This window comes from Poecilia latipinna, unplaced genomic scaffold (assembly GCF_001443285.1).
Source record: "Poecilia latipinna isolate Pla-1442-1.1 unplaced genomic scaffold, P_latipinna-1.0 Scaffold927, whole genome shotgun sequence".
NCBI classification, from domain to species: domain Eukaryota; kingdom Metazoa; phylum Chordata; class Actinopteri; order Cyprinodontiformes; family Poeciliidae; genus Poecilia; species Poecilia latipinna.
In genome coordinates this window covers 28,941-42,377 of record NW_015113543.1, presented here as the reverse complement: position 1 = coordinate 42,377, position 13,437 = coordinate 28,941, and the positions used below count along the sequence as shown (strand labels likewise).

The 13,437-nt window shown below is 38.3% G+C and overlaps 1 protein-coding gene across 1 annotated transcript in view; it reads left to right on the top strand.

Moving 5' to 3' along the window:
- The window catches only part of hk2 (hexokinase 2), a 47,579-nt gene that overhangs the window by 6,765 nt on the left and 27,377 nt on the right, over nt 1-13,437 (top strand). The window contains exons 2-3 of the mRNA XM_015049129.1: nt 5,013-5,175; nt 9,055-9,203. Coding sequence (XP_014904615.1) covers nt 5,013-5,175; nt 9,055-9,203 — 312 coding nt within the window. The remainder of the gene's footprint in view (nt 1-5,012; nt 5,176-9,054; nt 9,204-13,437) is intronic.

Below are 13,437 nucleotides of genomic sequence, written 5' to 3'. Positions count from 1 at the left end.
AATGGTATTAGTAGAATGTGGGGTATCACTACCATGTTGTCACCCATTGACTCAGAAAACCTGAAAAACATGGTCAGAGCATTTTCTGTGCAGACCTTGTAATTGGCAACACTCGTGCAATCTGCTGCATTTCACAGGAGGTATCACAGCCTTCAGATCTTGGTTGTCCATCATTATGATTAATTTTCACGCTTTGATATTTTTATTTTTTTTTTTTTTTTCGTGGATACTTTCGGCTCCCTTTTGCTGTTTTACGTTGGATTAAACACACAGATTAAACGCAGCATGTGCTGCTTCTGCTGTTTGATGCTTTACTACATGCCACGCTGACATGCCTCGCCGTCCTCAGCAGCACCATGTTTACTGCGGGTCACTTCCTGTTCCTGGGAATCACCTGCTTTTCAAAGCTAGACGGTCCTCACACACACAGACACTGTTAGGATTAAGGTCCAGCAGAGGCTCTAATTTCATATTTACTCAAATTAAACATTGTCTGCCTCTTTTGGAAAAACACTGTATATACATCTTTACAAAAAAATAGCATTTTTATTTGCCGTAAAAGTTTAAATTGAACCAATTGCTTGTAATCAATCTATGTATTGACAATATGAGCACACCTGATAAATGAGACAAATGAGCTCAGTAACAAAGATATCTATTGTTTTTAGTCTGTTTTGATTATTCAGACACCAGATTCCTTAATATAATAGCTCTTATCTTCACATATACAAAAACAGTTAGTTTATAAGTTGCGGCTCAAGCAGAAGCCTCGCTGCTGGCTCAGCTCGTTCTCATTCAATGCTTGTTTGTTGTCAAACACTTAAAGCAATTTAAAAAAAAAGTCTTAAAGAAGCTATTTAAAAAAATAACTGACTTCTGCTGTCTTGTCTCATTTTGTCATATTTATGAGCTGTAACGTACAGCGTTTGTTTCAACACTTCAGATTTCTTCAGCCCTCCTCACACAAACCATCCAGGCTTTTCCAACTTAGGATTTTTCCCACTATTTTACTTTTTAGATTTTTATGAGGATTTTCTGAACTGCAAAGTCTGTCAACAGGCAATCATTGGCCATTTCTTTTTCTCATTCCTATTAAGTTGTTGAAAAACTGAATAATAACCTCAGATATAGAAGTAGAAAAAACCAAACATGTTTTAACTGCAGCAGAAAGGATTCCCTGTAACGTGACAACAGAAACCCGGCTGCCATTAAAAGTTCCTTGTCGGTATGACTAAGAAAGGATTTCCGTCAGAATGCAGTTTCTTTTTTTTTATTCTTATTTTAAGCATCATCATCATGTTTCAGTGTTTATGTGATTTTTATTTGTTCCATTACCACCAGATGACCGCCTGTTTGGGTAAGCACAGGAATTACAGGGTACACAGGTGCTCATTTTTGTGTTCTCCGTTCGCAATGGGAACTTTTCATGATTGAATTCGGTAAATTCTAGGATTTAACCAGAAATCTCGCTGTGAGGCAAAACCTGTTGCATGGATGTGCCGACACAGACAGTGCTCAAATATATATATTTTTTTGTGTTTCATTCAGTAGAACTGAGTGAAAGTTTTTGTTGAAAATGTTTCATGGAAGCGATATTAACCCACCTGAGTGTCCGTGTTACACTCTCTGGTGCAGCTTTGTTGTGTTTTTGCTTTAAAAATTAGCTTTGCGAGCCAGTGACGGCGCTAAAAATACTAGTGCCCTGAAATTATCAGAAAAAGGAAAAAAGTGCCTAAAGAACAAAAACGTTATGTTTTCTGTGTCACCATAGAAATTTCCCCCTCTGGCTCTGCCTTGTCTTGCATAATAACTTCCTCTTTAGCTCCATTAACCTAACAGGCTTCTCTGCTGATGCCACTCATCTACTTATTAACATTACATCACTACTGATATGACCATCTACCCAATAAAAACTAGATCATACAGCTAAACTGCTTGCTAATCTGTGATGTTTGCTTTTACCAAGCATGATAAATGAAGGATGCAGGACCACATTATTTTGAATTAAGAAGGGTTGGAGGCTATTTACTACAGGTGATGCAGGTGGACATGACTTATCATCTGCTAATACGTGTGAGAATGAAGGTTATGATTTTCATCACCATTTTGTGATGCAGAATATATTGGCATGATCTTTTTAAAGGGGGACAGTAATATGTAATTTCCAGGCACATAATGCCATTCTCTTGTAGCTCAATCAAGTAACAAGTTGTTATAAAAATACTATATGTATCAAATATGTCTTGAAGGAAATTTGACTTTGATATTTAATGCTTGAAATTGGGCCTCTGTCTCTTTAAAAAGTCCTGCTCTTTCTGAAGCTCCGCCTTCAGGAAGTCATCACAACATGGCTCCTCTATTAACCCTTTAAAAACGTTTTTACCAGCGTTGCACTGAAAAATTTCACATAATGAGTTCCGCTGATGCCGGCTCTACCAGGTGTTTGCTCACTACTGCTGCCGCTGGTTTGAAGGAGCCGAGTGGTGGAGGAGGGCTGCTCTGTGAGAAAGAGGCTGAGAGGCTTGGAAAGTGAAGGTCTGACGAGGAGCTTCGTATCGAAGGCGGTGCCAGGTCTGCTCAGGCGTTTTGCACAGAATGAAGTAAACCTCTTTAAGATATCAGTCCAGTTTTGTAGTTAATTAGGTTTGATCAGCTAAACTATTCCCAGGTAGGAGAATCTTATTGTTTTTAAAGTGTTTTGGAGGGAACACATTAGTAGATTACACCTGACCAGAAGGAAAGTATATTTTCTTTTCAGAATATTGAGTCTTCTTAGTTTTCACAAGTCTAATTACATACAATTACTTCTTTAGTTTAGATTTTTGAATTCTTTTTTTGATGCTTTTAGAAATGATTTTGAGAAATAAACTGACAGAATGAAAGCCATCGTTGTAACTTCCTTAATGCAGCTCTCATTTATTGTAATTATGTTGCAAACCTGAAGGAAACTTCTAGAAAAGTTACACAGTTTCCCTGCATTAATGTGAGGATCTTATTCTCTGAAGAGAAAAGTAAATTGTTTTGCCACACTTCCACCTTTTAAAAGAAAGAGAAGGGTTTTTTTTATCCCCCTAAAAAAAAGGTAATTGTGCAGAATAGTTTGTGCCCTTTAGGTTATGAGGCAGGGTAAACTGTGGCTGTGTTGACATTTTGCAGCATAAGCAGTTGCAATTAGTGCTATGGAGGAAAAACAAATACAGCTGCCATCTCCATCAATGCCTGCGTCAGCAGAATACGTCAGTCATCGATGCAAGCAAAACTGCAGCGGGAAAAAATTGGGGAAGCGTTTTGGGGTTGATGGTTTTATAATATTTGTGCCTGTAACCAACCTGCCTTGGCTTGTGTGGCCGTTTGGCTCGAGAAGCTGTAATTCTCTCTGTACCTCTTACTTGCCAAATTTTAAAGGTTCTTCTCACAGCATTTTATTTCACCAGAACACAAATTTAGGTAAACGGTAACAAATAATATGAAGGTTTTTTTTTTTTTTTTTTTTCATTTTTGATTAATTTTGACAAAGGTTCAGTGCATTTTGACTACCATTTGGACTCTGTGGGCAGGTGAAGTTAAACCCAAAAACCTAATGTAGCATCATATTATTACAACAGCAAACATGATTCTCTAGTGCGTCTTGTGCTTGCCGCAAATAGTTACATATTTTTTGGTTTCCCATTTAGTTGACTGGAACTCTGCTTGTTGCAATAAGAAAATCCCGAAGTAGCACCCGTTCGTTTCTATTGTTGATTTCAGGTTTAGAGATGGATCATACAGATTCACGTACACCAGGGGTGTCCAAAGTAGGTCCTCGAGGACCGGCATCCTGCATGTTTTAATTCTCTCCCTGGTTTAGCACACCTGCATCAAATGATGGCTCGTTAGAAGGCCTATAGAGAACACTGACTTGCTGAAGAGGTTGTTACTATCACTAGGGAGAGATCTAAAACGTGCAGGATGCCGGCCCTCGAGGACCAACTTTGGACACCCTTGACGTACACCAAGCTTACTTGCAGGTCTAAGGATGTGTTCACACCTGATAGTCCAGTAGACTCTGTTTGATTGAGAACCAAGATTGCAACATTTTTTACATTTTCCATTTGAAAAACATGTTAACCCTCCTCGTCTGTGGTGGCGCTGCACCAAGAACCACTGAAGGAAACATCATATAAACATCCGAAGAAGACAAGAGCGCAACTTCCTTCTTTACAAAATATAAACAAAAATGGAATAGTGTCAGATTTTAGTGACTGTAGGATTTCTCTTTTGTCTTAGGCAAAAGATCACAAGCCATTTCTTCCTCTAGCGCTGGACTCTCACATTTGTTTTGGTTGCATTTACCCAGAATACCCTGTGCTATAGTTCACTTTTGGCTTTTGAAGTGGTCTTCGATTATCTGGTATTGACATAGTGAACCTCGGTCTCAGTTCACTACAGCCGAACCGAGACTGAGGTTTTCAGACAGACTAGCGTTCGCATTTGTGATCCTTATAAGAATTGGATTGGGAATTTCCAAATCCCCAAACGAACTGGAATTTGATTAAAGAGGACGAAACTTGGCCTTAATCTGTCCTCTGAACAGATGTAAAACAGGAAGACTTATATTCCTGCAAGTCCTAAAGAACAGAGTTTATAGGAGATGCCACAAAAAATAAATGTCTCTGCTCAACGCTTACTTACTTTCTCCTAATAACCAAAGTGACTACAATTGGCAGGACATACCAATCCCAGTCGTCCAGCCTGCTCAGTTATTCCGACTTTGTGGCTCCCATTTGGCCACACGTGTTCAAACTGAAGCATTAAACTCATTTTAAAGGCAGTCTTGGAAAAAGATCCTGGCTGGTCCTCCCCACTTCAGTCTTCGAAGCACAAAGCCAGAGTTCAGCTTTGTGCACAGGTGGGCTGCATTCCTCGGGCACCACAGTTCCCCGGCGATCTAACTCTTCAGCTACAGATAAAAATGTATTTTGCTACTTTTTTCATAGCGGTGCATTGACTATCCTTGTTTTTCCTCTTTTTAGGTGGACAAATACCTGCACCAGTTCCATCTATCAGACAAGACTTTGATGGAGGTGTCTAAGAGATTTCGGCGAGAGATGGACAAAGGCTTATGCAGGGACACAAATCCCACTGCTGCCGTCAAGATGCTGCCAACGTATGTGCGTTCTACTCCTGATGGAACAGGTAATTCTTTCTTTTTCTTCCCCCCCCCCTTCAAATCTGTTTTTGATAATTGCTCCTCTAAACACAAGCTGAGTCCTTATCTAACTCTAAGCAGTTCTTTTGGAGAGAGCTGACAGCCCACAATAACACCAAATCTATTCAAAATGCCCAGAATAAAAGAAGGCTGTTGAAAGATTTTCTTTTTTCTCTTTTGCCAAAAAAAATACATTTTTAAGATCTTTAGTCTGAAGAAGAGATGTGACAGTTTGAGCAATCAAATGTTCCTTTCATTGATTTATTATGGAGCTCAAAGTATACAAAGTGTGAACAATTTCAAGGCCCTTTTAATTTTTTCTATTTTATGGCTAGCTTTTTTTCTCTTCCTTTGTTTAGTTTGTTCATTGTAGTTGAGTGTTTTTTTTTTTTTTTTTTTTTGAGAAGATGGTTTTCACACCACCACTTATCTCTAAATTGTTTGATTAAAGGGATTTAAACTTGAGAGGTGAACCATAACAGGCATCTTCAAATGATTATGAGCCTTGGATCTGTGTTACCAGGAGCCAGCCTATAAAGTGCTTATTCATAACCATTAAACTTTGTCACATCTTTCACATTACAACCAAAAACGGTAACAAATTGTCCTGGACAACAAATCGTCCCAGTAATTATTGCAATTGATGACAGTGTTGTTGTTTTGAGGTAGTACATTGATAATGGCATAATAATGCAAATTTGCTCTTTCAAAGAACAATAAATTCTAATTTTGTAAAGAACAGCTAACCCAGAAACTGCAAGACATTGTAAATATCCAAATATAAAACACAACACCCAGGAGCGAAACCATAAATTAAATGGTTTTTCACATGTCTGTAAACAAAATTTCCCTTTAAAATTAATCATCAGAATGAAAATAATCAAGCTAATTCTAATTCATAATGCAGTTAACTGAATTATTTCTTACGGCGGCAGGCTTAGTATTGCATAATTATGACAAGAAGGATTAAGAACGCATTTCCTTACACATTAATCAACATGTACTAAAAAGAAATTCCTGAAATGTTTGGTGTGACGTGACTCCAACAAAATCCAATGAATCTAATTGTCTTCAACAGTCACCCAGCTGGTAAATGGAGCAATTATGTGTTTGTAAATGGCAAAAACGGGGATGAAATGTGGCTGTTCTGTGAAAACCTTGAAGGTTTGATGCGTAGCATCGGCCAACAAACCACTTCATTTCTGACTGGTCATTTACATTTTCATGGGTCTTTACAAGGTAGTGAAAAGGTTAAACAAAGGTCAGCTTAGGAAACATCCCAAGCTTTATTTGGTCCGTCCAAAGAGAACATCAGGGCCATGGCACAAATCTGGCCTTTTATATAAAGTTTCTTGTTGATGGAGGTCAGAAGAAATGCCACCAGCTATGCAGAGGTCACAACATTTTTGTGACCTCTGCACCTCTGTAGGAGAAGGTCATGTTAAAACTAAACATGGTGCAAGTAAAAATACTGTCAGAAAAGTAACTCCACAAATCCCAATAAACTCACCATCCGCAGCCGCAGTTCTTTTCCCCTGAAGTTCAGTATGAAGTTTTTATGAGTTGTAGATGTGAAGCCCCTCGCCTGCTGCTTCTGTGCTCCTCTAGACTAGCGGCAGCGTTGCTTCCATTGTGTGATTCTGCTGATTGGAGCCAACGGGTTCCTGCTGTGCTCAGCCTCTCAACCCTCTCTGATTGCTTTGTGTGTTATGGAGTTTGCCTGAAAGTTTTGGGAACATTTTCACCTTGAGAGACCAGTTGTTGCTGATTATCTGCTGCATTTGATGTAATTAAGGAATAATATGTTGGACAGCAGTGGTGAGTGTTCTTTTTTTTTATAGACAGTAGAGCTGGGTGATATATTGATTTAACCGAAGCCAATCTTCTTTTAATAACAGCAACTGTTGCATATTTTCTACATAGTTTAGGGCTATTGACATTTTCTGACATTTTGATTTTATTGTGTTGCAGCAGAGATGTGACTGGAGGTTTGATGAGATTTCATTAATCGACTCAACCATTGTACAAAAGTGAAGTGAAGTGAAAATGGTCCAGGATGTTACTTAGGAAGTCCTGAATGATATTCATTCATTTAGGTTCATTCTGCTGAGAATAAAGGAGCTGAAAACCTGTCAGTCCGAGACTCTTTAAATTAGGGGAAAAGTTTCTTTTCTTTTTTTTTTTCTTTTACCATGACAAGGAATCAAAAAATAATAATAAAATTTGCCATGACAGGTCAGATGATTGAGTTTCTAACTGACTTGAGATTATTTAAATTTGTGGTTTGCATTTTAAAAAGCAGCAGTGCCAAATTTAAAATACGTTTAGAGACCTAACAAAGACATGGAAGTTGGTTCTTATTTCTTTCAGATTAAGGGTTTTAAAGACATCAAGTGACTTCATTCTTCCCTTCGTTCACCTTTTTTTTTTCTTTTTTTTTTCTTTTTCATTTTGACATTCGACCTGCTTGACTTTATCTTTATTTGCTAGTTTCAGCCTGAATCATTGCTTTTGGATCAGAACGCAGCTGGCATACATTTAGGTGTTCTTAAGAAAAAGAGACTGAAGTATGCTGCGTCCTTATTGTTCCGACCACAAATACAAACCGTAGAGACTTTCTAGCAGCCTAACGCTGCATTTCAAATGCTCGCTCTCTACATCACTGTGTAGTTGGCATATTAAAACATACCTTGGGTTTAGGACTGCAAAGATTAGTTGATGTAATTGCTTTGCTGCAAGCCAGGAGTCACGAAGCAGGTATGGTGCCTTGCAGAAGCATTCATTATTCTTGAACTTTTCCTTATTGTGTCACATCACAGCCACAGACTTAAGATTTTTTTTTTAATTTTAAGAAAAACACCAACACAAAGTAAAGTATAGCTCTGAAGTCCAAGGAAAGTTAAACATGGTTTGAAGAGTGTTGCATGTACTAGTACCTGTATACACGCCTCTTTACTCTGATAAATTAAATCCAGTGCAGCTGGTGACCTTTGGAAGTCCTCTAACTAGTAAGCAGAAGAGTCCCCTCAGAAATGCCTGCAGCTTTTAAGAACGGTGGTTCCACCAAGGTGAAAGACTAAAGATACATGCTTCCTTCTCTTTTCAAGTTTTTGGTTGCGAAAGTGAAAACAAACAAAATGTTTCTTTCTTTTTTTTTCAACTTTTATCTTTTCAAGAATCGTTTTGACAAAATGATTCTTGGAAATGACAAACTAAACTGGATGTTTGAAAATTGAATATTTTCTGTGGTTTCCACATTTTTTTATCCACGTTTTTCCACATAGTCACATATTTTTATGGATAATGTGGGCATATTGTTTTTTTTAACACTTTATTTTATTTCTTCTGAAGTTTTATACATTTATGCTCAGTGTTTGTGCAATGTGAGCTTGTGAGCCCAATGTCAAAGGTCTTGTTGGTTTTATCCTGCCCAGTAAAGCTGATTCTAATATTCCAATGAAATGCTCTCAGGTTGTTGTGATGAGGTGGCACAAATTATTTTGCAATTTTGTCCCCTTTCTTTAGTTTGAAGATTTACTAAAATACAATCAATATTTTGCAAGCAGAGAAGTTGCTGTGAAAAAATTGACTTGCAGACATACGAGATATTTATTACAAATCCATGTTAAATAGCTGGACAAAAAGTCCATAAGTCCAATTAATTTGTGTTAAGATTTAATTATTTTTGTCTTATTGTTTAGCAATGGTTTTATCAGATGGGTGAATGAAAAAAGCAAAAAAATAAAAATGTATAGATGATTAAAATTGAAGGTGACAAAACTAAGAGTATCTAATGAAAAAAAAAATTAATATTTTATGAGAAATATCATCTTGAGTGCTGAATGTAATTTTCTTTATGTTGACAGAACAAGGCGAGTTCCTGGCTCTCGACCTCGGCGGATCCAACTTCCGAATCCTGCTGGTCAAAGTGAAGGGCAACGGCGACCAGAAGGTGGAGATGGAAAGCCAGATATATGACATTCCTGACCTCGTCATGAGGGGCAGCGGCTCTGATGTAAGTCCTTCTCTTCTCTCCCCCTCCCCATGTTGTCCAGGAAAACCAGATTTATTTATTTTTTTGTCACTGACCAGCTCATTCCTGACCTGTTTTGGTTATTTTGCCTGTCATGTCTGCTGAGCTCTGCTCGGCTCCTCATGCTGGGGTTGCATGTTGGCCTCTGTGATGATAATTAGCTGTTGTTGTGACAGGTGGTCACCGCCATGTCTATTGGCTGCCATGCACCAAACTTCCCCAAACAAAAGACGACATGTCGATGTCATGTAGACTCAGAAAAACAAAACAATTCCATACAGAAATTATCAGATGGTGTTCATTTTCTTCTCTAAATACATTCGTGACATGTTGATTTACTGTTTCTCTCTGTTGTCTTTCTTTTTTTTTTTGGCCGTAATTTGCTACGCTGAGTAGCCTATCAAAGTAAACCCTCTCACTGACAGACCCAGCGGGAGGAAAAAAACCCAGCTGAAATGTAAAAAAATATATATACATAAGATGTTGACAGCTTCGTGTTGAACCATTCCTCGGTGTAGCAGCAACTCGGAGTAACGATTATACCACTGTAACGTTGCAATCCCTGAATGAGTTTTGTAAATGTAATGATTTCAACAGGCTCTTGAAGAGACGCCTTTTAGTCGGTGTTGCCATTGGCGTTGTTAATGAGGGTTTCATTTAGATCTGTCTGTGAAGGAAGCAGAGAAATAATAAAAGTGTCCCTTTTTTGTTGCCGTCCAAGTCGACGTCAGACATTTCGGGGTATTGTCCTGCTTCTCCGCTGGAAAAAAGGTTGTTAAAGGGTTAATAGAGGAGCCATGTTGTGATGACTTCCTGAAGAGGGAGTTTCATAAAGAGCTCCTTAAAGAGACACAGGCCCAATACCACTGCATTAAATCAGGGAGTAAAATTTCTTTTAAGTCATACTTGATATCATTATTACAACTGAAGATAACATAGTTCCTTGATTATGCTGTAAAATGTCACTGTGTGCCTGAAAAGCACACAATACAATAATACAGTTTGTGATCTTTAAAACTGTTGTTTACATAAAGAAACCTTTTTTTTTATTAACCCATAAATATTACACATGTCTCTTACATCGTTTATTGTCTCTTCTCGATTCGATCTGATTTGTTTTGACCTTAGGTCTGAATACAAATGCACTTGACCTTTTTTATTTGTATAAATTGGAAAAACCATCTCTCCTTTTGATTCCATCTCACCGCTAATTTGTGAGTCCTCTCTGTAAAATCCCAATAGATGCATGGACGGCCAGCTTGCTATCTTAAGATGTTCTTTAAGAGCAGCTGAGGGTGGCTAATTGAAGAAGAACGGTGTTACCATAATCCCTAATATGTTTAGGGGGCTTTAGCCCTCAAATGCACAGCGAAATAATGATGTTTGAGCCGACCTGTTGGCGGCTGGAGGGATTCTCAGGAGCAGCGTCTTCTTCAGGCCGCCTGCAGCAGTTTGTTTCTCTCAGTTAACCCGGCCGCCCACAGTCTCTTTCATAACCTCGACCTACAAGCGGCGAAGGAAATCTGTTTTTGTTTCCATTAATGCGCCGTGTACACAAACATTAGTGTGTTTCACCGCCAGAAGCGGTCATGTCGTAAGCTCCCACCTCCTTTTCAAGCCGAGGTTAAAAGTGAGGGGGGTGACTGTGCCTCAGAAACACTCTTGGGATGTATTAGTATTGTTGGCAAACGAGCAGAAAGGGACCACTTTATTTCCGCCGTCGCTCGTTAACAAATCCCAAGCAGCTTGCAGATTTCCGTGGCAGCTGAAGAGTTGACAGAGTTACATTGTTGCGCTGTTGGTGTCAGAATATTTCCAGGCACAGACTGTGCAGGAAGGTGTACGTACATAACGAGGTTTTTTCTGTTTCTGTGAAAGAACGAGCGTTAGAGCGGCAAAAGAATCCAACGCTTTCAAACGCCAGTAAATTAATTGTAATATTTAAGCTGGATGGTTTAAAATCTGTTGTTGCTCATTTCCACGAGCTTTGGAGTGATATTTTCAGTAACTTTCATATACATTTTTAAATATTTTTTTTTTTACCAGGTCGTTTCAACAAGGAGAATTTCTTTTCATCTTGTTTTCCTTCTTCCAAGATAAATAATAATAATAATAATAATAATAATAAAAGGAAGACAGAATGGCTAAAATAAAGACACAATATGCAGGATGATATGTAATTGCTAAACAAATTAGTTGATATATTAATTAAATTAAAAACCCACTCTTAATTTGTCTGCTTGTTATGAACAGTTTCTAGATTCTTTTTAGAAGACACAAGAAGGTTTGACTCATGAGAAATAAAAGGCTACATAATGTTTATGTCTGACATGTTATACATCCAGTCGTATTTATTTCAACTCTAAATGAGATTATGGCGTTCCACAAAGGTAGTGTTGTACAGAAGAGCACCTGATTTAAGTGACAGCTTAATTAGGAAAACGGGAGACTTTCCAACATTAAATGTTTCCCTTTTGCTGTTCTTATAGACTCTACTTATTCTGTTAGCTTAGAAAACATTTATTGCAAAGCCAATTGAAGCAGACAGGCAGTTAAAATCGTACATGCCGTCCTGAAAAGCGCTGCCGCTAATTGAAACGTAAGTCGGTACGTTTCGTTGAACTCATGCTGACTGTTTCTTTGCCTCGTTTTAGTCGCAGGGGGAAATGAAGCTGCTGCTGCTGCTGCTGTCATCATGTTAGGTTATGTAGAGCCAAAGTTACTTGGATGAAAGTAAATTTAATTTTCTTCTCAAACTTTCACACAGCGATAACTTTATTATAGTGAATGTTCCAGTTATAGTCTGCGGGTTGTCTTCACTGTATAAACCAATAGTAGTTGAGTAAACATCTGCCGTTCAGTTTGACACTAATTGAAACTTTATGGATTTTCAGCACGGACTTGGTCCACGAGGAATATAAATAGTTTAGATGAAAGTTTTAATTTTCCTTCTTACTGTGAAGTCCTACATTTAGAGAGTGTATTCAGTGCACAGCAATATCAATAAAAGAATAGAAATGGCGTTTGCGTTTACCACTGGGTGTCTTTGTAACATGTACACAATGCCCATTATATACCGCGAACAACACTGTTGCTATGGATTTTACAAGAAAGTATATCGAGAAGATTTTCTCAAATGTTTGTCTTAGAGATGAAATACGACTTCTGTACTCTGCTGTTTAAGTTAATCAGAGATCTGAGGAACTTTTTATTAGGATTTCATGTCTCCATTTTAAATATAAACATAATGTGTTGCAAAAACCGTATACTTAGACACTTTAGACAACGTGCCATTCAAGGAGACGGGTATGTGTTGCTCTGTGATAGGCAGGACATAAGGAAATCAAATGGCCACTAGCCTAAACTTGTCCATATCTACAATAAGAGACGCAATAAAAACTTCCAGGCGCCTTGAACTGACTTTGTAAAGTCACAGCGCACGGTGAGGAGGATGGTGTAGCAGGTAAAAAAAACGTCTCCAAATCTCACTGTTGGAGGATTGCAGCAAAGAGCGGCATATCAGGGACTCTAGGTCTCCATGACAACACAGGTAGACAATATTTACATGCCAACCAGAGGTTTGAGAGGAATTTCACAAAACCTCTTTTTTTTTTTAAAGTACAACTGCAAGGTGACTTTCTCTGAAACTGAGTACTTTATGAAAGCTGAGGGTGAGCCTTCAGGTGGAAAACCCTGTTTTTCTTGTAAGGTGGGAAATTTGTTAGTGAATGCTCCTCTAAAGTCCAGGGGTTTTCAAGCAAATCAAAACCATTGCCCCCTCAACTACATTACTGCTATTATTTCTGTAACATACCTGGAATATTTTGATTCTGATTCTACATTTTATTTCTATCATGTTCTGCAAACACGGTGCGTACACGCGCAACTTGTCTGCAGAAAGATGGACCGGCCTTTAAGCTCACTAGTTGCTACGGCTGCTAGTAGTAGCAACTAGCTGTTTTCACCTTAGCTAGCATGTTGTCGGCGTACTGCAGCGTGATGAAATTAGTTATGCTACCAAAGTGACATTAGTGACCTCATAATGAGGAGGAGAAAACTCTCAAAGACATGTTTAGTGCACAAGGTGGATAATATGAAGACGGGGATAAACTGGTGTTATTTTGGTTATTTTGTGTTAAAAACCCCACTTTGGTTCAATCAGGAATACAACCAGCAGGTTTACATCTGTTGTAAACCCGCTGATCAATTTTCAAAA